Raw genomic sequence first — 21,538 nt, 5'->3', positions numbered from 1 at the left:
AATCATCCCAGTCACTTAAACACAGTGAGGCATACAGCTTAAGAATTAAACACAGCATCGTGACTGAAAGAGCCGGATCACTGCATGCCTATAATTCCCTGACACTGACAAATGAGATTAGATGATCCTTATGGAATATCAAAGTGTATTTCCAAAAACCTTTAACCAAACCTTTGATTCAAAAGGTGTTTCATTCAATATTAAAATACAATATTTTATATTTTTAAAAGCTTTAAAATATAATTTTTGTTTCAACATCTTCAATAAAAAGTGAATTTAATAGGTTTCAAATACATCATTATTTCCTCTGATCATGATCTATTCAAAAGAAAACTTTCTAAATCTTTAGTTTATTTGGTGATGAAAAATGTTTGTAGCAAGTTTTTCAACGTGCATAGAGGAGACTGAGAAAACGGATGGATACCAGAACTGGTCTTACCTTCGCATAGACACAACTGTCACTGAGCGTCCACGGCTTACAGGTTTCTTCACACATTGGACACATGATGGTGGTGTTGGCTTCACAAATCTCTTTACTGGTGAGACAATTAATCAGGAGAGCAACAATCAAGACTATACATGTTTTAAAATACACATTCAATCAATTCAAGGGAGTGTGTTCATCTTATATGGTACACAGCAGATTGTGTGTACTGACCTGACTTGGCTGGAGTCCATAGTGAAGAGACCATAGAGGAAGACAAAAACGCCGACCAGGGCGGCAGGGATCAACATGCCGGTGTACCAGCCCAACCATGCAAAGTAAAGACCGATTTTCTCTCCAAAGTACCGTCTGGGAGAGAGAAGGAGAGACCGCATTGTCAAAATTCACCAATGAACTGTGTTGACTGTCATTAAACCTGAACTATTTACTATAGTGTGTAGTTAGTGTACTGTGAGGTGGCTGTGGTAGCTTAATGGAGAGAGAGGCTGCTGGGCTGACACATACAAGGCACACATATATTTACAGAGTATAATGCTGTGGTGGGAAATGACTCAATAACAGTGACTGCCTCCTAAACCACAGCTGTCAGGGTGCCCTTGAGCAACACACTCATTCCACAACTGCGCCAGTAAAGCAGATTAGTGGCAATTAGCTGTATCAGGCAACTCCCAACTGTTTATGCAACTCTCTATCAACATTGATGGACATTGCTGAGGAAAAAAAGAGTAAGTATGTTTGGATGCACACTAGTATCCCAGTAGTGGTTCCTGGTTTCAGGATCAGGGCTGATATACACGTATCACTACGAGCTAGCTCTTTCACACTGTTTACATATTGTCATTTGATAGATTGTTATTATAAAAATATTGATTATAGCCACCATTAAAGGGATCGCTTGCTTAGTGTGAGCAGTTTGAAAAAATCTCTGATGGTTGACAAATTCATATCATCTCAGGAGGCAATTAGCCAAGCTTAGCACAAGAGATGAATTCAGCTCTGTACTTCACACAAGTGGTATCAATTTTCTCATCTAACTCTTGGCAAGAACATGAATAATAATATTTCCCAAAATATCAAACGATTCCTTGTCTCTCTAATCCATCCATCTTCCGTAACCGCTTATCCAGTTAAGGGTCGCGGGGGTGCTGGAGCCGATCCCAGCTGTCAATGGGCGAAGGCAGGGTACACCCTGGACAGGTCGCCAGCCTATCACAGGGCAGACATACACAGACAACCACTCACACTCACATCCACGGGCAATTTCAGAGTCATCAATTAACCTAAGCTGCATGTCTTTGGACTGTGGGAGGAAGCCGGAGAACCCGGAGAGAACCCACGCTGACACGGGGAGAACATGCAAACTCCACACAGAAGGTTGTCTGGCCCCGAATTGAACCCGGGCCCCTCTTGCTGTGAGGCGACAGTGCTAACCACTACACCACCGTGCAGCCCTGTCTCTCTAATGAGAAGATTAAAACACTGAGGTGCAAAGGCAGCCAAACCCTTCATACTTCCACAATACCTCAACAGTTAAAGTTAAAAGGTGCATTTTACGAGATTGAGAGCAGTTCTATTGCCTCCCAATGGCGCTCAACTTGGTGATGCCGCTTGCAGCTAGCGGTGCTAACAGCGCTATCATTACATACTATGGCAAAAGTGCTTACAGAGATAACAGTGTTCACCTGAAGTAAAACAAAAGGGTGGGTGCAACCCTTTCACAAAAAAGCTGCCGGTTGTGATGGCGTTATCAGCTGCTACCACTATATGAGAGCAGAGCTGTGACCATCAGCTTACCATACGGGCACGCTCACATGCACTTTAATGCACTAAAAGCATGCACAACCGGGCTGGCTAAGTCAACAAAGCAACGAGAAGCTTGGATAACAACACACACAGAGGGAGAGCAACTTTATTATCTGCTCAGTGAGAATTTACTCCACTATATCTTTACATAGCAAAAAGTAGTTTGTTGCTATTTTAATGCTCTGAATGTCGTACATCCTTCAGTCCAGAAATATCAGACATGCCAGAATGTCGGGCAACGACACACAAGCCTGTTCAGACAGCAGACCGAGATCAGAAACCTTGATATCTTTATAAACAGGGAGATGAACAACTGAGTCCATAGTCTATTCAGACAAGACAAAACAAGGCTCATCACCAGGACACTAGAGCTCATGTTAATGTCCAACAACAGTTCATGATGCTGTGTTGATTACCTGATGAGGTCCAGAGGCTGGTATTTGTACCAGATTCCCCAGCGGGCCCAGCGCTCATACAGAAGATGCCTGTGGTTCTGGGCACCGTGCGTCTTAATTGGGTGTCTGCTTTTGTAACCACCCTGATGAGATAAAGAGAAGGAAACTCTTCATTGCAGGAGGAATTTTCACAGTTTGACAATTTGTAAATATCTACAGCTTTTCAGCACAATAAAAAATGTTCTCACCTCATGAGGAGGAAATGCAGCCTCATATGTGTTGTTACCCAATAACCGGTTGATACCTGTAGGAGAATAAACCGTGTCATGTTAAAAGGATGCAGCTAGAAAAGCACAAGGACGCCACATTAAAAATTCAGCACCAGTCATGACTGATAGAGGAATCCAATGAGATATTCATGTAAACCCACTTTTCCACAGTCATAACAATTTACTGCATTATGTTACTGACAAGCTGCATTAGACAAGCCCATTAGAGGCTCATAACACTCAGGTTAGAATTTCAAGTAGCTGCAAATATTTTTGCTGGACCATAATTACTGGCTGTAAAATTACTCAATCCCATAAACTGTATGTATTGGCTGCAGGTTTTTTACTGTATGAGGCTGAAGTGAATGAAATGTTATGTTTCACAGGACAATAGTGTTTTCATTTCCATTGTCATCCACTGACTGAATCTGTAGATAATGAGAGCATGAGCAGGGAGGGGTGGATTTGAAAAGGATTTTCCACTCTTGTGGCGGAGCTGATCTTATAAAATATTAATGTTAAACCTGTTCCAGCCCTTCAAAGGCCAAACTTTAATCAGCCAAACATGTCTGTGGTAGTCAGACAATATAGTAGATGTGGGAGTGGATGGGCTGTTTGCTAACTGCAGATACCAAAAAAAAACCCCAAAAAACAGCCAGAAGGATAGGAGGGATCGGCCACAAGTTGGACGACACCAACAGCTCAGCGGCAGCTCACATTTTAATCATCCCACAGAAAAAACAAAACAAAGGCATTATTCCCACCACAACCCTACCATTGCTGCATGAAGCCAAATTAACAGAAAAATCTAGACAGTCTCGTTCACTGATGCCCCCAATGGTTTTAGTACTGACATTATGAACACAAACCAACCGGCAGGAAACACAGAGATAAAGATAAAGACACAATTATTGTTTTGTTCCTTTGCTACTTTGGCATTCATTATTTTGGGCTGATTCTGTAAAGTCTAATACTAAAGATAAAGGTGGATAAATTAATTAAATTAACAGAAACAAAAAATGTAAACGATATATTTTCTATTTATTACAATATGTAGCCTCTTCCAACTTCTCACACTAATGTGACGCTACTAGAAATATTGATTAGTACGTGAGGAGAAAGAGGAGAAAGAGGAGAAAGCAGCAAGAGTGGCGCCTTACCCATCTTTGATTTTCCTTCCTCATACTTGGTGCGCTGCAGCACATGATGAACTATTCGGCTTCTGGTGGAATTGGAGAAGAAGGTCGCTCTATTGTTGATGGTGAAGCTGGAAAGTAACGGCACACTCCTTCAGTTATTCATCATGTAACAATCAATATCATCCAGTCGCAGCTATTAATGAGAGCTGAGCCCATAACGATACAAAGCTCATTAAAACTCAATCTGGGGTGTAAAGCTCTGTCTTGTGTTCATTCCAGAATCGTTATTTTAAAAAGAAACGTCAAGGCTGACAAGCGAAGGAAAAGTGGAAATGATTCACTGACAAATTAAATTAGATGATGCCTTTCATCAAAGTTTCATCAAAATGAAAAAAAAAAAGACAGGAATGGTGGAGAAATCGAATGACTTTGTGAGAATCTGCCGCTTTATTTCGATGCCTTATTTATGAACCAGCTTGTCTTTATCGTTCTGAGTTCTGACTCAACTCTATAAAATATACAAGACAGCTGGTTTCTAAATTCAACATCCAGAGCTCGGGACATGAATGGATGCCATGGATAAGAGGGGAACTAGTGATATAGAGCAGGATAAATGTCATCTAACACTACAGGTATAGATGCTGTCCTTATGTGACACTTATGTGAATGACTGAGTGCATGTCCTCCTTACTGATGCATGCGAGCTCTGCTGAAGGGGGCTGTGTAGCAGTCGGTTTCCTCCAGGTCAGGCAAAGCCTCTTTGTCCAACTTCATGGGATTTCTGGGAAGCCAGCTTTTTATCTGACGACATCTCAGATGAAATCTGCTGCTCGGACGTACGGAGAAAAACAGGATTAATAGCACAGATTAACATGGAGATTGTTTTCTTTGATGTGGATCAGTGGCGCCTAACCTTTTTACCCCTTAACACAACCTTGACAAGCTGGCACCGCCTCACACCCACTAAAAACAAGTATACACACACATGTACACGCATGCATTGAAGGCATCATGCTGCAGACTCGTTTTTTATTTTCACGTTGCTGGTGAGTCGCTGATCCAGGATAACATCTTGCTAAATCCAATTCAAAGGATGATACACTTTTCCTTTGAATTGGAAAAGAGTATCTGGTCTTAAATCCAGATACTCCAGTCTGGATTTAAGACCAGTTGAAGTTTGAAGGCATGCATTGGTTTCCTAAATTGTATCCCCTTTGAATGTTATTGTCACAGTCTTTCTCTCTTTCCCTCCTTCCCAGGCCCCTTTATGATCAATAAATAGAGACAAGAGCAAGAGTCTGCAGCAATGTGAGGCTTTACCGATACTGTAAAACCGAACTGTACAATACACAAAACGTTTGTGGAAACTGATGACATCAAAATATTTCAGTCAACTAACCTAATTTTTTAAGTAAGTAATTATTAAAAATAAAAATGTCTTCAAAATTAAAAGTTTAAATTAAGGTATACTTAAGGCACATCTGTGTTTTGAGCTAAATGCTAACATCAGCATGCAGCATACCAAAGATGTCAATGCTAAAGTGCTGCTGTTTAGCAGTTATACTCTTTACCATATTCACCATCATAGTTTAGCGTGATAGCATGCTAAGCTTTGCTTATTAGCACTAAACACTAAGTACAGCTGAGGCTGATGGGAATGTCACTAATTTGAAGGTGTTTGGTCATAAACCAAAGTCTTACAATTTTGAATTGATGATTAAAATATAACAGATCACCAAAGTTATTACAATTCATCCTGTGAGGAACATGAATGTCTATACCAAATTTCAAAGCAATCCATCCACTAGTCCAAAAAGTCAGGAGATCCCAAAAGTTAGTAGGATACATAACTTTTGGTGTCTACAAAATGTCATGGCAATCCATCCCATAGTTGTGGAGATATTTCAGTCTGGAACAATGGAGTGGACCAACCAGCAGACCAACATTAACATCCCCAGAGCTAAACATCAGTTGGCTGGGTAAAATGTTCTCCAGATTTTCTGGAGAGGTCCAATTTGTCAGGCTCTGCTCTGATATGTATTAAATAAATATAAATGGGATTTCTGGTTGAAAATAGAGAACATTTTTTTGAATGTTGTTGTGAAGGGGACAGGTACTGTGCTGAAAGTAATGATATCAACCCAGCAGGCTGTCACTACCTGCACACGGCCCATTTGTTCAGCTTTACAGGGACGTGAGTAGGTGACGGACCATTAGTAAAACACATAAGGCCTATTTTTTTTATTGTGAGCAACAGCTTAGTGACTGCAGGAGCTCGGAGAAAATCACAGTGCTCCTCTTTGCTCACGATGACTAAGATCACTCCCACAAAAGTGCTTTGTTCTCAGTTGGACAGGTGGGCGAGTGATTCTTGTCTGTGTGAGCTTCGTCTGCTCTGTGTGCGTAGGTGTGTGTGCCGTCCAAGCACGACCATTAAAATGTACTTATAAAACTGTATGTCAAGGTGAAATAACATCACCAATGTTCAATATTATCCATGTTGTCAACTCCTTCAACCTTTATACTCCATCATTTATTTGTGACACATTATTTATTAATAGAGTTTATTAATCTACATGGTTAAGTATCATAAAACACTATGACATGTTTATTGCAGATACTTTGTCAAGTCCCACCTATGATGGTTATCATCTTAACTCTGTTCAAAACAAAGCCAAAGGATGGAAGTAATATGAGTCACACCACCAGCAGTAATTTCACACTAACTGTGGCCTATTCAAAGCTTTACAAGGGATCAAGTTTAAACATAAACATCCACCTTCAATGCTGTTGCTTAAACATCATTTTCATTACCTTTCATCACTGGAACGTGGTTTCAAAGCAAATATATTTCTCTATTATAGTAAATACTGATGTTAGATGTTTGTATTAAGAGTTTTGCAGTAATAAACTCCGCTAATCTGCTTTAACGGAAAATGTGGGTCTGTTTTGACCAGATTTGGTTGACAATAGACTAAAGCAACAGATCTAAACTTAAATTTTGCTGAATCCTGATTGGTGCATGTAAGTGTGACATCACCTTTTCCCAACTGAGTCCTTCCCACTTCAAACCAATGAGAAGGGCACAAGCAAAACATAAAGGATCTGAAAGATATCCGAACACAACTCTAAATTTGACAGAAAATGCTGCGTTAATGTAGGATCAGCATCATTCACAGTAAGGTCTTAATAAGGTAAATGTTAAGAAAAGGGTTTTCGGTCCTTAAAAGCAAAAGGGATTTTAAAGTACTGAAATACTTACGAAGTATGTCAACAAAAGGTCTTTCAAACAAAACATGCTGATATGAACTTCTTTCCGTGATTTGTTGTTAGACTGTTTCTATCTGCATTCCAGTGAGATTACGAGATGGAAATTCGGAGTCCTGTGCAGAGCTTGGTAAACTGTTGAACATCACATCAAAGCGCCAGTGCATCTCTCTAAAAATAGTATGCTAATCAGCCTGTGCAGCTCCATTTATTTGACTGAAAGATTACAAGTTTTTCATAGAAAAGCACCGTCAATGCTGCAGTATTGTACGCTTCACAATGACAATGACTGTGCTTTTTTTTTTTTAAAGGTTGGAAAGTTTAATTAATCAAGTAAATGTGAACAAACAGAGCAACTGCACTTAATTACTGATCTTTAAACGACTCTCCATCCATTTCAGTTATTGCTACTTTTCAGTGCTGCACATGGGGGGGTGACTTTTCAATTAAAAAATATAATCACAGACTATATACATAGCGTTTATTTACTCACGGCCTGTGTAAAGGGTTGATTAATCCTGGATTAATTAATGCTCATTCAGCGATTGGATTAAAAAGGACAATGACGGTTTGACCTAAACTTTCTCTTCTGAGGTGACTGATAACTTAAGTAGTGAAACATCATCCACAGCTCACATCACGGATCAAGACTCGCAGCTTTGCAGCTTAGGTATTTCATTAGAGGCACTGAATCATCAAGCCTCCTTCCCCCACAGAGCAACAGAGAAAAAAAAAATCCTATACGCTAAACCTACTTACCTTCCCAAGGTTTTGCTCTTCCAGTCCGTAAAGTAACATTTTTTCCTTAAAGAATAACAAAAAGACATGTTAGAGAGATTTGTTAAAGTCGCCAGCCACTGAAAAAGAACTGACCTTCACACTTTGCAGAGATAAAGGCTCAATCTTTTACTACAAATACGATTACCTGAAAGGCATTCGGATGTTCATCTGTTCTGCATATTTGCAAAGCGTATCCCACGGAGCATTGACCTTCACAAACATGATGTCGTTGTTTGTCAACGACGGCTTTCAGATTAAAAAGAAATAGGGGTTTGAGCACTGAGTTGAGGAAATGAAAGTCTTCTAAAACCAAACATATTTTTACCTCCTTCTCCAGCATTAGACCCTCAGCACGTAGATTCTTCTCAAAGGTGCACCTCTTTTCCACCTGTGGACTGGACTTCTTGTAAACCAGAATGTAGTCAATACGCTTTTTCCCATCTCGGAAAAACAGCCCGGAGGACCCAGCTGGACGCTTTCCCTGTAGCAACAATGTTTCATACTTGATTTCTTGGTAATGTTTGAAGCTGCTCAGTGATAAATACCAACACCTTAACATTGTGTACAGTTGTAATAATAATTGTGGAATAACTAGGAGAGTGTTACCTGAACTGAATCTGCGCGGGCCTCTAATTTAGCACGTTTGACAGGCTTTTGGAGCGGGAATGACTCGTCTGCCTTTGTTTCACACGTAGTCACCTCTGACTCCTCCACGTACTGATCCTTTCCATCCTCTGCTGCACACAAACACAGCATGAGCAAAGAGACTGTTATTGAACTAGTAGCGCACTACAAAAAAATATCCTTTCTACATCGAGTCTTCTGCTGTTGTTGAAGTCAATATTTTCCTTAATCCAATTGCCAACATTGAAACAAGTAAAATCGTTACATATGGGTGCCAGCTTGAGAGCAACACCTTGATGCAATTTAATGGATCCATGCACTAGTGTTGAAAGAGGGCCAATCCTGTTTCCTTCCTTCCTGAATCTTTGTTCAACCAACTGATGTGCACACACAAAATAAAGTTTTGCTAAACCCACACTGTGAGGCAAGACATGAATGCAGATTGTGCTAAGAAATCATTTTTTTAGATGCTCAGTGTTTTGAAAACGTATCAGATTGCCTGTTTTTGCCACAAATAAGAAGAAGTCTGCCTAATTGATGAGCAACACAACATACAGACGCTTTTGCATTTTGTCCAAAATGTATTGCTTTTATGAGGAGGAAAATATATTCAGTGGGTATAATAATCCATCTCACTACGTCTAAATCTCATAATACATGCACTAATGGCATGACATAGTTTACACCCTATAGGGAGTTCTATCATTTCACAGCACAGCACTTGTTATGTGTGACAGCTTGGCTCATTTCTCAAGTCAAATAAGTCTAATTCACCGCCAGCAGGCTTGCTGTTTCTATAGTTATAAGATCTTTATACTGCTGTGCTGAAATCAGGTGTACAAAAAATCAAAATCATTCAAACAATAACAATGACTAGCTTCACTAAGTAACAACCCCTCTAGACAACAATTTGTTTTAGTGTGTGTAAGCACATTATTGGGCCTTGGACAGAAATAATTAAGTTTTAATGCAAAAACACTAGCTGTAGCGTTTCCTTTTCTCTTTTTTTCCTTTCTTTAGTTTTATTTTAAATCAGCATTTTCCCTGATCCAGGCTGGGATTATGAGAAAGCTGTCCTTTCTTCTGTCTATTTGGAGATTATAACTGATAATCTTTACAATGGCTATATCTCCATAAAATAGAGAAAAGTCACCATAGCAGCTTGCGTGTGATGTCCCTATGATAAAGTGGAAGAATGTATCTCTTACTCACCACAGATAATACAGAACATCAGAATTAACAACGTTAAAACTATTTCATCCAGTACAACTACTATCAAAAGTACATGGCAGTAGTACAGAAAGTCAACAAAGTTGTGGCCAACTGTTTGCGGTGATTTGTCTTGTTTTCAGACATCAACTTGAATTTCCTCCACAATGAAAGCCAATACAATCCATTTGTGTTTGGTAATAAAAGTGTCAACTGTGCTGAAAAAATGACTGAAAACTCTTGTCGTAAACCAATCAAACACATCTATCGGTGCACAGAGGTGAGAGGCTGGTTGGTCTGTCTTCACTCTCTCCTCCTGTCTGCACCTCCTCTTTGGGCCAAGAGAAAAAACCTGTTCCTCAGACGTCTATTTTCAGCACAACGACAAAGAGCCACTCATCAAAATAGCAACACCTCACCTTGTGCTGCCTCATCTGCATGAAACTGCATATCCCTTCTCACTTTTGCACACTCCACTAAGCAGCGTAATACCAAAGGGTTGGGCAAAGGGCGTCTCAAGGTCATGAAAATACCAAGGTGTTGGAGTGCTGCATCGATAGAGCCCTCACTGTCAACGGCCTTTTGAATATTCTTGAAGATATTAGTACGACTGAAAAATGTTCCCTCTCCGAAAGGCATTTCGTTTTTGCAGTCCATGCTGGGATGTTTTGTTTCCTTGCCACGGCTTCCCCCCCCCACACTTTCTCACTGCCTCTAAAAGGGCACCAGACACATGTGACTGTGTTTTCTAAATCCTCTGCAGCATTATCGGCTAAATCAGTACTGTGCACGTGCCTTAAATGTCACCAACATTATGACAATCTGTGTCGCAACCAACTCTGTTCCTGTTGAGCATGACAACAATACCGTCGGAGCAGAGTATGGAGCGAATGATGACACACACCGTACAGACAAAATAAACAGTTTGCTTCACAGACATGATGTTTGTTTCCTGTGAAAGCCTTCCTTTTAGGTAAACAGAGTAGAAAAACACTTATCATGATGACCACTTGAATGCTGCATACGAAGCAAATTCATATACAAGTTCAATGCTATTTAGCTTTTGCCAGGCGTAGGAGGCAACAAAGAACAAATAATGTGCAAAACTTTACACCTGTAAAAAAAAGACATCTGCAAAATCTTATTTTTTTAAATCAGTATAAGTCATTTTTGCATAAGCAGAGAAAAATATAAGTCATTGTATAAAGGCCTATGTGACACCGACTATCCACTACAGATACCTCCAAGGTAAACTTTAAATTAACATATATCAGTGATGCAAACTCATGACTGAAGCATCTTATCCACTAACAGGTTTTAGGAAGGCATCAGTAGGTTCCTCCAAGAAGACTGACCTGTCTGCGGGGGCAGGAGGCTGCAGGAGGTGCTGATGCTCTGACTCAGACCCTCGACTTCTGGTTTGGGCTCCGGGCTCAGAGGCACCGACAGGAAGTGGTTGAGGTTGATTGGATGAGTCTGACTCTGGGCCAGGCAGGGCAGGCTGCGGCGAGACGGCTTCAGGCTCTTCTCCTTCAGGATCTCGCTGATGCTGGTGTGCATGCCTGAGGATGACAGAGACAGAGGACGGTCATTTAAAAAATATTTAGAGGAATCAAAAATAACCTGATGAAGGTCTACGTACTGAACCGTTGTGACTAAAATACATTTATATGCGGAAGTGAAGAAGCCAGTGTGCAGGAGTTTTTGTTCTATATTGTCTATCTAAGGTATTCTCCTATGCACCTGTCGTCCTACTGGAGTGCAAAGGTTTTGCTCTTTTTAGAGGAAAATAAAAAATACCGTGAAAAAAATTGATATATACATTTTTGACATATTTATACATTTATATCATGTTTATATGTCTGCCTGCTTACACTGACAAATAAAACATACACATTTAAAATATAATTAAGTCAGCGGCACTTGCACTAAGGGATGGATTGGATGAGGCTCTGCTCTTTGGTGAAGCTCTGCTGGAACACATATGGGACATTAAATCTTAATGGAGTCAGCAATAAAAAAAAATGTATTACATAAGGTGGACGTTGGGGTAACCCTTGAATCTACACCAGCTAATGGCATTGATGCCATGAAGGTATCAGCAGAGTAGTCAGGTCATTATGGCTGCATGACTATGACTGGATGTCAATATTAAGCTGGCGGACAAACAGGACATGAATGAGCCAGTGAAAGGAAAGCATGAAAGGGGAACAGCACAAGTTGGTTTTAGGCAGTACTCATCCTGTGAAAACAGCTGAATGAAGCATCTCTGCAGCTCTGATGTGAGCTGTATAATGTAGGATATTTTTTTTCTTACAACACATCCAGAAAACCCAAACAAGCTGAGGTCTTGGAGTTTGAAAGATGAGGGCATTCACCTGTCATGGAGGGTTTTACTTAAGAGCCATCTGGCTTGTTTTACTGAAAACGTAGGATCCCGTGTTTTTGGATCTTGGTCCATACTGGGCACAAACACTCAGGATGTCTCAGCCTCTGCTGCATTCATTTTGACCATTCTTTTTAAAAGCTTGCACGTATGAACTTTATGAAAATTAAACACTAAATCACTGAACTCTTGAAGCAGCTGACTCCTATAAGCGCAATGCAGCACTTTGATGCAACGCTCCATTTACTAATATTTATGCATTTATACAGTATCTACATTATATTTTGAATACTCAGTAATGAAAATGTAGGCAATCAATTAAAAATGTTATTCAATTTCTTTGGATAAATGTCTACATGTAAGTTATGTTTGGCTTGTTGAAGCTGCTAAAGTAAAAGCATATTTACATTACATTATTGCTTCTATTGTTGTTTTTATTATGACTAGTTTTTGTCTTGTAATTTGCATCATATAATGATAAAAATGATAATCTTATCTTGCAAAATATAACGACAAACAAGAGTCACGTTTTTAAAAGCAGCACATGTCTGAATTGTAAGCAGAAGGGATAAAAATAAATTGTAAAAAGACTTACTTACAATACTTAGTCGATGTAATGCATGAACTGATATGAAGGGAGTGAGCGGAAAAAAGGGAGGGAGAAATCCCTTCAGTCATCAACTGGTCCATCCTTTTATGGGCCTCAGTGGTGATAATGTGCATTAAAAACCAGCAGCATTCCTCCATCATCACACAGCTCAATACCTCAAGAAAAGTCGCATGATGAAGCACCACAAAACTTATACGCTGCAACCAATTTCACAAAGATACATGTAGTATCAGCATTCATGCTTGCCGTTAGCTTCTCATTGGCATGTAATTTTTTATTAATACCAGCAGAGGTGATTTTTCAAGGTTATTTCAGCAGTAAAATCCAATATGGGGATAGAGGGGCTGATGGATGTTTGAATGATTAATTCAACAAATCTGTGATGATGTATTGCAAAGAGAAACTCTGCGGTTAACAACAATAATGAATGTCCAGTATTTGAAGCGGGTCATTGTGGCCGACCTTCATAGCAGGCAGTAGCTCCACCCCTGCAGCTCCTCACATTTATTCATGAAATGAAGGCACTCTCTTTGAAATAGGAACACGACTTAGTTTCACCTCCAGTGGGGAATTCTCCCAGTGACCTTCCTGAAGTGTTCAGCTGCATTGATAATTCACTCTCCCGATCCTGAGGGGTCCGTGCTGCAAGCTGCGCAATAACTCACTCTCATGACATTGATACCAATGGGATTTCCCAGTGCTGTTGGGTGAGAAGGGAGCCAGTTAAAGATGTGAGCTGGAGGGCTCAGGGGAACCACTGATTGCACTGTTTATTTCCTGTGCAGCCCCACAGATATGAAATGAATGAAAGTTGTGAGCTCCAGCTAAGAGCTACACAATGAATCATTGAAAAAGGGAAAACTGTAGTCATTTTGTTGTGTAAACTAAATTCAGCCTGCAGCTGGATTTCACTCTACTCAAGAGACAGATTTAGAAAAATAGTTTGAAATCAAAGTCTTAAAAGTATGATTACTCAGCACAAAATAGGACAAGATTAAACTTTAAATGAAGCAATCTCTCCATGCAAGAAAGTTAATTTGTCCTCAGGCTAACAACAAAGCTTGATTTCCCAGTGCTTTCATTATTTCTACTCAGTGTACAAGCATTCAGTCCCCTTTTGTTGCTTCTCGTAACTCAATCAATTCCATCTAATACAATACTTCAATTCAATACTGAGCTGCAGGTTGTGAAGCTATCATTGGAGAGTCATATTGTGCCAATTCCATGGTCCAGTTAGCAAGTTTAGTATCTCACAGCAACAACATGCTTTATGACTGGATGGAAAATTCGCTTGATCTTCCACTCCAGAAGCCTAAAGTGCCATCATTTCACAGTCTCTGCATCCCCTCTTCAGACCAATTCACATTCTTATTTAATATCCCTTCCCACTTTCTCTCCATTATGCTGATCAATACATAGAGAACGGCTTGTGTATTTCAAAAAAGGTACATTTAATGGACGCTAGCCGGTCTAGATAATCCCAACAGACATCGGCAAGGCTCAACATGTCTGAGATGATATAGTACATAGGAGTAGAGCCAGCTAATGGGCCTGTAGGGCTGAGGCTCGGGGGTCCCAATGGACTCTCAGATTTTAAAATAGACCCACAAATTGGACGGAGTTGGTGTTGTGTGAAATTGTTTCCATGGAAATTTCACAGCAGGTGTAGATGGAAAAAAAATTCAATGATCAAATCTTTCAGCCTCAATGGACATTAAGGAGATAATAATGGTTATCTGACAATCATTGCCCTGTTGCAAAGCTTCAGCTTATAGTTTTCTGATGCTGGCAGACCGTGAACTCTGTCCCACAGTCAGAGCAGCTGTGCAGTACGCTCTGAAGACAGTGCATTGTGTAAGTCTATATAAATATATAAAGGGTTTATCTAATGTGAAATCCTGTGTTTAATCTCGCTGTGCACTGGCTAAAACTGGTTTATCAGGAGAAAGTTAATCCTGTGTGTGTGTGTGCGTGTGTGTGCATGGACTGCATGTGTGTGTGTGTGTGCCAGTTGGTATGGGAGTCTGTGGGCTGATACTGAGTCGTGCACAGAGAGCACCCATAGAGGGGAGGGACGCAGGAGAGGAATAAAGGAATAAAATAGAAACTGATCATGAGGCTCAGGGAGTGGACGCCCGCTGTGAGGTGTTTAGGGAAAGAACATCTCTTATTTTTTTATGCACCAGAATGACACGGGGACTTGACGACAATCCCTGTATGTGCTCTCAAAAACGCCCACTCAGGTCTGAGGGGGAGTTGGACGAGATTCAAGGAAGGTCGTGATCCAGGATTTGGATCCCTCCTGTGCAGCTTGTCCATGCTGGTCTTGTGATGTGAGATTAAGAGGATTTTTGGGTTGGTCCGTGCATGTGTGTCGGTATGATATACCGTTGTGGATGTATAATGTGTACTGCATACTTGTCTTCAAATGTTCCTGCTTGTGACAGACATCAAAAGTAGAGGTTGTGTTTCATTTTAATAAGTTCGTTATGCTCCTTTTGATTATTTCTGTCATAAAATGTAAGCATATCCCTGTCGCTAATCCATTCTGAGCCAGCTGAAAGAACAAACATTTATATTGAAAGACAACAAGGATTTTACGATCAACTGCTGTTTTATATCAGAGGAAGCAAAACAATGCTGTAAAAATAAGGCAAAACTGTCCAATATGTGTAATAATTTTTTTTACTTTAGCTTTTAGTCGTTCGTATCATGAGACCTGAGCAGAAACTTAAGAATCGAGACATTATCTGCAAGGATGTAGCGCAAAGTAGCAAACAAAGAATTCAGGTCACTGGGTTGTTTCCCATCATGCCTCTGTCTCTACTCATTCGATATCTTCAATAATTCATCCATGTTCAGCCCATAGCACTTTCAGTCAGGAACATTCTGCATCAGGACCTTTTTAAGCACAATAAACATCACTATTGCCTTCCCTATACATAGTGCATTTGGGGATCCCTGCTATAAAAGAGTGGGCAAAGAAGAAGAAGAAAAATAATATCACACACACACACACACACACACACACACACACACATACACACACATTTGCGCTTAAGAGAAGCAGGTCCAAAACACTGCTGTGGTGCGTTTATGAAAATTATCGCATGGAGGCAGGACTCAGGCTAGGCCGGTAGCCTCTCCTTCAGAAAACATTCTCTAAGCAATTAGAGTGTGTTTCTTCCTCCGCCTGGCACCATATCAAAGAACACAGAGAAGAAGCTGAGTTCACAGGGAGTATTTAGAGTGGTATCATTAGCTGCCACTGAAAACTCAGCTCATTTCTTATATTGCATAGTGAGTACTCGAGGCACACCGATAATTCTTGCTGACCAAATACAAGTATGAAATGATGAGTGATATCTGGTATGAATAGCAAGAGTCCGTCAGGCAGAAAATGTGAAAATAAACCGCAACAAGTTTTTATTCTGCAGCTTAATCAGACAAAAACTAACTTGGATTGGTAGAAACAGGGGATGAGTTCAATATATTTATTCAACATCATAACATTGTACTCAAAATTATTTCTAAGGCATCTAAGGCAAGATATTTTCAATGCTACAGCTTATGACCCTCACAGCAGCACTAATAATGTGACTGCCGGTTTGTAGCTTCAGATGTTACAGTATATGAAGTATAATTTGATTTCCTATCTAGAACAGGGAAAACAATAATTTGACATTAAAAATGTACATGCATTGCTGCGTATGGCTTCAAAATACATTTTCCCCGTTAATGTTTCAATGTAATAAATAATATAAACTGTCCAATGTTATTTGTGATTTACCACAAAAGTATTTTATTTACTCAAATACAATTATGTCTGCTTTGTTATTCATTCATTTATTGATGATCAATTATGGTTAACTACTCAAATCGGGTAAGGTATTGACTTCAGTGATGACATTCAATATATTGCAGCTAATGGATGCAATGTTTATATCACAGAACTGCTTATTGACTTGAAAAATAATATGCGATTTGAACAGGAGACGACCATTTTAACAAACAGCGAATAAAAACATAATTTAATGTGGCGACTATAAAACTATTCACCTCCTACAACATTTGCATGTTTTATTTTTTACAACATTAAATCACACTGGATGTAAGTATGACTTTTGGCAACTGATTGAAAAAAGCTAATAATTTGCTCCACAGACACTGTTGCAACTCGTGGTCTGTCTATCACGGGCAGCCGAGGATAGCAGCCCGACCGTGAACACACCTCAGAGCAGCTGGCACTTTTAAAGCCTCAGTTTCAAACGGTTCAGGACTTTATTATGCAATCATGGCACAACCTCTGGATTGCATCATTTGAGCTGATTAAATATCTTCCTTTTCACTCTCTCTCTCTCTCAATCCCTTTATTTCTCCTGCCCCTTTAACATCACACTATCTTCTTATGTCCCCTGATTGCTTGTGATTTTACTACGTCACTGGATTTTCCGCAAAGCCTCTGCTGTGTCCCTGCGTACACACCTCATCAGGGACAGCATATAAACAATACTGTCCTCAGTGGATACTAGCAAGCAAAAGTCAATTTGTTTTGCAGATTTGATTGAATTGTACAATAACTTTGGGCTTCAGCAGAACTTCTGCCTGTATTGTTATTATAACCCAGCAACAAAACAACCGCTGACTATTTAAAGATTGTGAAAGTGCTGAAGCTGGTAACTGCAACACACACACACACACACACACACACACACACACACACACACACACACACACACACACACACACACACACACACACACACACACACACACACACACACACACACACACACACATGCAGAGCAAAACAGCTTCTTTGTTTTGTCATTTTGTAAACCCTTTGTCTACCTTGCAAGCTAAAATTTACACAGACTGGATCAACTTCCATAAAACTGGTGTCTTCCTAATATTGTACTGCAGGCTGTTTAAATCACAGATGATACTGTACATGTGTTCTCCTCAAATCTGCACTAAAATTAATGTCTGTATCTATGAAACCATCTGCCTGCTTGCATAAGAGGACAGGTGGCCTGCTTAGGACTGTGCAACCAAAGGTTTACACATGAACACAAACAACCATTTGTGGTTGCACACATACAAAGTTAAAAAGTGTATTCTAACAGAGGACAGGACTCTCAGTCCTGCAGCAATGAGTGAACCAACATAAGGGTCAAACAAAACACACACACTTTTCTTAATATAAAGAAATAAATCACTAATCCATAAACTGTTTTCAATTTGCCAATTCAAATCTTGACAAATCAATAAATCATTTGGTCTATAAAAACACCAGAAAACAGCGAAAAATGTCCATCACAATATGCTGCAGCACAAAATGACGTCATTAAATGTCTTGTTTGGTCCGAGCAACAGTCTAAAGACCCCAAATCATTCAATTTACTATCATGTAATACCAAGAAAAGCAGCAATTTGTCACATTTGAGAACCTGAAACAATCAAATCTTTGGCACATTTGCTTGAAAAAATATTTTTAGGAATAGCAAAATTGTTTATTATATGTATTTATTGAATCAACTTATTGATAAATCCCAAAATGATTGCAGCTCTCGAATAACACATTTCAAACCATGAGCAAAGCTTTGCTCAAGACAGAAGTATTCAACTGTCAAACCAGGTTACATTTTAATCTTGATATGCTTAAAGCAAATACCTTCTGGCAGATATTGCTTCTGTCATTCAAGTTTTACCAACACATGCATGATTAGTCTGCCAAAGAACATTTCAATTCACTCAAACCCTGGAGAGTGATATCAGATGGTGGTGAGTCATTTTTGTCTTGAAGTCCAAATGGAGCTGCATTTTCTAGTTTTTAGCAACTGAGTGACTTTTATTATTTTTTATTATCTTACATCTTTATAATTAGTCCTTTTTCTTACTCTCGGTTCTGTCTTCAATCAAAAATGTTTCCTCACCTTCAGCTCAGCGAAGATAACGATTTAGCTCCTAAAAACTTGACTTGCAGTTGATTTAGAATACATTTTAAGATTATACTTATTATCAATAAAGGTAAGGTCTTGTCTCCAGCGGTCAGAAAGCTTTTCACCTCCTGGTTTCAGAAACACAAAGCTACATTAAGCTCCAAGCCTTTAAATGCTCTCACAGTGTGCTGCTGCTTGTGTCGACCAATACAATTTCAATAATTTTACTTTTGCAGGACTTTGTGAGCCAACAACCCCTTTGCCTTCAGTTTAATAGTGCACTGAAATATTGAGTGGACCCTCAGGCCCGTAGTCAGATTTGTACAAAGCTCTGATATCATGTTGTGCAATGTGTTTCCTAAAGCCAGAAAGTGGTTCACTCCATCATGTATAATTTTAACCTATATAGAAAGAAACAATAACAATTCCTGATATTAAACTAAATCGAAAACATAAAAACAATGAAAGTATGTTCAGACAAAAACAAAGCCATTATGGATGAATGTGGCTCAGTCTATTTTGTGAGTGTAATGCTAGGGGGAAGTTTATTGTATTATCGGTGTACATAACCTGCTTTCCATTCTCTTTTTATGTCCAACTCCCTCCGTTTGTTCACACTCAAAACCAACAAAGAGACATGGGCTGCACCAGATAAGCTAACACCTTCTTCAGCAGGGCAACCCCTCCTCACTCAAGAGATTTCTAGCCGCTCCTCTCATCAGAAGCCAGGGGCTGAACCCTTTCATCCTCCTTAGCCAGGTGCTTCAACAAAAAGAGGTTATCGCTCCACGTTTATGAGCCGATGTCAGCATGAAAACAAGAAGATTGTCCACCATTTCTCTAAATTTAGACAGCCAGCGCATGAATAATTAACACAAAGTAAAGAAGCCCTACTTATGGTTAAAAACCGATGCTGCCGCAGCAGTGTTATCAGGCTGGAATGAAAGGCACGGATTGAAGACATGATAGGCGTTTATTTATGGATCTGAAGACATTTGCTCCTATATGTGGCTACCAATTATCTTTCTTTCACCGTCCACTTTGATACAATATCTAGGTTTTGCCTGTCAAAAACGCTAATGTGTCAAATGGACACTAACAATATCTGGAGTCAGATTCTTTCTCAAGTTGCTGAGTGACAGGAACTTCTAACAACTAAAGTCAGTTTTTAATTACTGTCAATGCCTGAGTGCAGCTATTCTTGGCGAGCATTTTCTCCCTCACTATTAAATACTAAACTATTCTACTTGCTCTTGAACAGATTTGTATGGAACAGTTTGTTTCTTTCCTCAAAGCCCATCAGAAACATAATGCCATCAGTGCTGAGCTGATGCATATGGACACGAGCAGTTCAAATCACTGCAAGTTCAAATGACACTAAAAAACCTTTCAGAGATCTGCATCGCTTGTTTGTGAATAAAGGTAATTTCTTGTGTTTGTGCAGCATCAACCATCCACTGTATTAATAACAAACATGGTTTAAATTGTACATGATCAATGTAATCAGATTTAAGGTAATTACATTTAATTTAATTAGACCCATGAAGCCTCCTGCCTAACAAAAAATGACCTAGATCAACATAACATGAACAAACTGATGGACTGTGAGAGCGCACAGGGTTCATAAACAGGCTTCATCCAAGGAGGAGGACGCGGCAAGACCTCCAACTCTGCGTCACGCTCACAGCAAGTAGAGAGTCCGATGCCTCCGAGTGCCATTCACCATCACAAACTAACTAACTGGAGAGGGGAAAATAAAGTCATCACCCAACGCGCTCGGCTCAGACGCGCAATTATGACCAACCTTTCTGCTGCTTGAAGGACTGGATGGAGCCCGAGTGGTGCACCATTGCGACGTTCAGTGGGTCTCCAGCTTTAATTGAATTCCGTGTTAGGATAAGCAGAATAGCAGAGTGCATGGGGAAACACTATGGAGGGGAAGCGTAGGTGTGCTCGCGGCTCCCATCCTGCAAAACGATCTCACGGGCGATGCGCAAACCCGAGCAACACCTGTCTCAGCTCCGCATGCTCTCTCTCTCTCCTCCTACCCCCTCCTCCCCCCCCATCCACGGCTGTTGTCATGGTGACAACAAGGGGAGGTCCTGAGATGGACACGTCCCCCCCCGTCCCCGTCCCCCGTCCCCCGCCACCCCCGTCCTGATTTACTGAGCTGCGGGAAATTACCAGGGGCACCACATCTCAAACGGACCGACAAGGGCACGCATTGACTCGGTCATCAATCATCTTTTATTACTACCAGCTCTGCTCCCAGTAGATCACATGACACTAAAAACCTCTGCAATACAAATACAAATACACTGTGCAATACAATAGTTGTAATAGTTTCTGTCTGTGTATAATAATATTTCAGTTACTGTGGATTCTTTACTGTTTTTTTTTATTGCTCATTTGCTTATTTATAATACTTATTTTTGATCTTGTTTTTTTTACTATGTCTCTTGTTTGCACTATCCTCTATGCTGCTGTAACCCTGTACATTTCCCCGCTGCGGGACTAATAAAGGATTATCTTAGCTTATCTTACCTGTGCTGGGACCGTAGTCGAGCCGACTGACACCCACTGCTACTTCGATTATTATTATTAATCACATTACTATCCCTATTTTCATAATTATAATTCTACTATAATAATTGCTGCTGTTATTATAAG

At 40.0% G+C, this 21,538-nt stretch overlaps 1 protein-coding gene across 1 annotated transcript in view; it reads right to left on the bottom strand.

Moving 5' to 3' along the window:
• ano3 (anoctamin 3) overlaps positions 1-20,725 on the bottom strand; it is a 28,275-nt gene extending 7,550 nt beyond the window's left edge. The window contains exons 1-12 of the mRNA XM_054619578.1: positions 20,673-20,725; positions 11,287-11,493; positions 8,705-8,835; positions 8,424-8,579; positions 8,244-8,344; positions 8,078-8,122; positions 4,743-4,874; positions 4,073-4,179; positions 2,892-2,947; positions 2,665-2,786; positions 659-793; positions 440-536 (exon numbers count right to left, since the gene is read on the bottom strand). Coding sequence (XP_054475553.1) covers positions 440-536; positions 659-793; positions 2,665-2,786; positions 2,892-2,947; positions 4,073-4,179; positions 4,743-4,874; positions 8,078-8,122; positions 8,244-8,344; positions 8,424-8,579; positions 8,705-8,835; positions 11,287-11,493; positions 20,673-20,718 — 1,335 coding nt within the window. The 5' untranslated portion in view covers positions 20,719-20,725. The remainder of the gene's footprint in view (positions 1-439; positions 537-658; positions 794-2,664; positions 2,787-2,891; positions 2,948-4,072; positions 4,180-4,742; positions 4,875-8,077; positions 8,123-8,243; positions 8,345-8,423; positions 8,580-8,704; positions 8,836-11,286; positions 11,494-20,672) is intronic.
• Positions 20,726-21,538: the final 813 nt, after the last annotated feature.

The sequence above is a fragment of the Anoplopoma fimbria genome, chromosome 19, assembly GCF_027596085.1.
Source record: "Anoplopoma fimbria isolate UVic2021 breed Golden Eagle Sablefish chromosome 19, Afim_UVic_2022, whole genome shotgun sequence".
Taxonomy (NCBI): domain Eukaryota; kingdom Metazoa; phylum Chordata; class Actinopteri; order Perciformes; family Anoplopomatidae; genus Anoplopoma; species Anoplopoma fimbria.
Note: the sequence above shows the minus strand (reverse complement) of the source record. Positions and strands in the feature narration are given on the sequence as shown.